The sequence below is a fragment of the Penaeus monodon genome, unplaced genomic scaffold, assembly GCF_015228065.2.
Source record: "Penaeus monodon isolate SGIC_2016 unplaced genomic scaffold, NSTDA_Pmon_1 PmonScaffold_10100, whole genome shotgun sequence".
Taxonomy (NCBI): domain Eukaryota; kingdom Metazoa; phylum Arthropoda; class Malacostraca; order Decapoda; family Penaeidae; genus Penaeus; species Penaeus monodon.
In genome coordinates, this window is record NW_023638717.1 from 9892 (window position 1) to 12740 (window position 2849).

A 2849-nucleotide genomic window follows, 5' to 3' on the forward strand; every position below is an offset into this window, starting at 1 on the left:
TTATCTCTCTCCCTCTCTCTTACTCAGTAGAAAGTAATTAACAGTATCTAAACAGGATTCAGTTATAAATTTACAATAATAGGAAAAAAGAGAAGAGAGATGAAAAAGCAGAGATAAATAAGAAAGATAGAAAGGAAGAGAGAAAGAAAGACAAAAAACATGAATCATTATTCTCAAATATTCAGGAATTAAAATAATGATGCAAATTGCACGATCACCGGGGACAACGATGGCAAAGCAACAAGTGATGAAGACACGGCGAGGTAGCGAAAGTAGTGCGGAGAAGAAGACAGTGATATACTATTATATGTCTCTTGAGATCGAGACCATGAGGTAAGTTATTTGAGAACGAGGGAGGAAGAAAACACGAGAGGAATTGCGACCAGGGAAACCTGAGGAAGGAGGGGAAGGGAGTGAGGAGGTTAGCATGGAGGACGCCAGGGAAGCAGGGAGACTTGGGGAGGGAGAGGAAGAGGATAGGAGGCCGGGACAAGGATGGGCGTGGCGAGGTGGGCATTGGGCAAGGAAGAGGGTCCGATGCTCTGATCATCTCCATGCCTCCCAACCCCGCCCGCGCCCGACCTTGAGAGGCCGTATATAAGGCCTTCCCACAGTGCCCCGGCAGACAGCTCCTCTTCGGTGGGTCAACATGAACGCTCTGGTAAGTGGTTCGAGAGGCAGGTTGCAAGGCAGTGGAACAGACGGGCGGGTTCGAGTGGGGCAGGGTTTGCAGCCTAAGAGGGACACGGATTGAGGATCTTGCTTTCCCCCTACAGATTGTGCTCTCCGTGTGTCGCTCTGGCCGCTTGCGGCAATGCCCAGTACTTTGGGTACCCCGGCCTCTTCTACAACTACCTGGACTCTACTCCGGCGCCTACCCGGCAGCAGTCACCCTCAAGGCCGCCCAGAGACAGTCACACTCAAGACCGTGGCTCCCACTCCTCTGACCTACAAACTTTGCTGCTGTTGCACCCGTGGCTCCCATCCAGACCAGTACCACGCACAGGACGAGATCGGCCAGTACTCCTTCGGTTACGCCGGCGGCCCCTCCTCACGCGCTGAGTCTCGCGACATCTTCGGTATCGTCCGTGGCTCCTACAACTACGTGGACTCAGAGGGCAAGGTTCAGACCCAGCACTACGTGGCTGACGCCCTCGGCTTCCGTGTGTCCGGCACCAACCTGCCAGTAGCTCCCGACGCCCCCGAGGCCGCTCCCCTGGCCGCCCTTCCCGGCCCCGTCCCGAAGCCGTCGAGGACACCCCTGAGGTATCCGCCGCTAAGGCCGCCACCAGAAGGCCTACGACGAAGCCGCCGCCGCGCCGCTGCCGCTCCTGATTCCCGCAAGAAGCGCTCCGTCGTCAGCGCTTTCACTCCCTACACGGCGCTCTACTCTCCTCTCCGTTTCTCTTACGGCTTCTCCGCACCTGCCTTCCCCTCGCTGTACTCTGGTGCCGCTCTCCCAACCTTCGGCTCCTACGCCGCTCACCCTGCCGCCGTCACCTACACAGCCGCAGCCCCTGCCGCCGTCACCTACACAGCCGCAGCCCCTGCCGCCCTCAAGGATGCTGAGCTGCTCCGTATCGTCCACAACCCCGGCCACGGCACCTCCTACCGCGTGCAGTAAGCCCCGCAAAGAGTCTAGAGCCAACCAGGTGATGCTTTGGGTGTGTAGAGTGCAGCGGATTAAACCCTCGACGCAAAGTCTTCAGTCTAGCTACTTAAGTGTCATTCCAATTGCTATGACAAGAGGGTTTGCCGTTGTGTTGACTCACCCAAAGCATGTCACGTGATGTACATATCTGGTGACCGAGTTCATGTTGCCACAATGAGGTGATATTTCTGTTCAGATATTTTTTTTTGTCATATTAAATGACTTTCATACGAACTTCAAATTTCTTTGAACCTTCCTCTTTCCTGATGATGCAAGACGTGAAAGTTCCTAATTCATGATACTTAAAAAAACAACAACAACATTAGTTAGAAAATACTTTGTTAATTAACTAACGTAACTGGGAGAAAGAAGAATGACGGAACAAAAGAAAAACGCAAAAAAACATTGACACCTTTTATAACATGCATACATACATTACCATTCTTTCCTACAAATTAATTTCAGGAACAACACATTAACCAATCGCCACGTTTGGCAAGAATACATGCCATGCCCACTGTAACACAGGTTTATTTATTGTATTCACACATAGATGGCTCTACAAGTGCTTAGTCATCAAGGGGTCACTTATTAGTCCTACCTTTCTCACCTGTTTACCCTTTTCCTTGACTTTTGGAAAGGATCTTTTGCATTATTTCATTGTCTTAAATGTTAACAAGATTTTAATAAATTACAATTTAATAATCATAAACATCAATAACAATAATAACAGTATTGATATCAATTGTATTAAAAGGAAAAATGCATTTTCCCGCCAATTCAAGGAATGGGGAAATCAAGATCAGTCAGTAGGGCCTACTGATAGACTCCTTGGAGGCTGAGCACATGTGGAGCCATCTGTATGTAACAAAATTAACAAAAACCTACAAGGGACAGAACATAAATCCGGGGTGATTGGGTTAAGTTAAATATCAACAGCAAAACAACAACAACAACAACAAAAACATTAATCTTGAACTCGATAATGAAAACAGATAAATCGAGAGGCTTACAGGACAAGTAATTGAAGAGAGAGAGAGAGAAAAAAGGTAGAAGAGAGAAGGCTGTTGATAAAGTAACGGTCACATTTCTTTTACTAGTTTTAAGATAGAACGTAAAACATGAGGTACAGCGAATATATATATAAAATATATATTATATATATATATATTATTATATATAAATAATACAATACACA

At 47.6% G+C, this 2849-nt stretch overlaps 1 protein-coding gene across 1 annotated transcript; it reads left to right on the forward strand.

Annotated features, from left to right (window-relative positions):
* The first annotated feature begins 784 nt into the window (after positions 1 to 784).
* LOC119568609 lies at positions 785 to 1885 on the forward strand. Its single transcript, XM_037917146.1, has one exon. The coding sequence runs from the start codon at positions 815 to 817 to the stop codon at positions 1622 to 1624; it is 810 nt and encodes a 269-aa protein (XP_037773074.1). The 5' UTR covers positions 785 to 814; the 3' UTR covers positions 1625 to 1885.
* Positions 1886 to 2849: the final 964 nt, after the last annotated feature.

Excerpts from the sequence above, each read along its gene's own strand:
- LOC119568609 (XM_037917146.1), top strand. The coding sequence starts at position 815 with ATGCCCAGTACTTTGGGTACCCCGGCCTCTTCTACAACTACCTGGACT.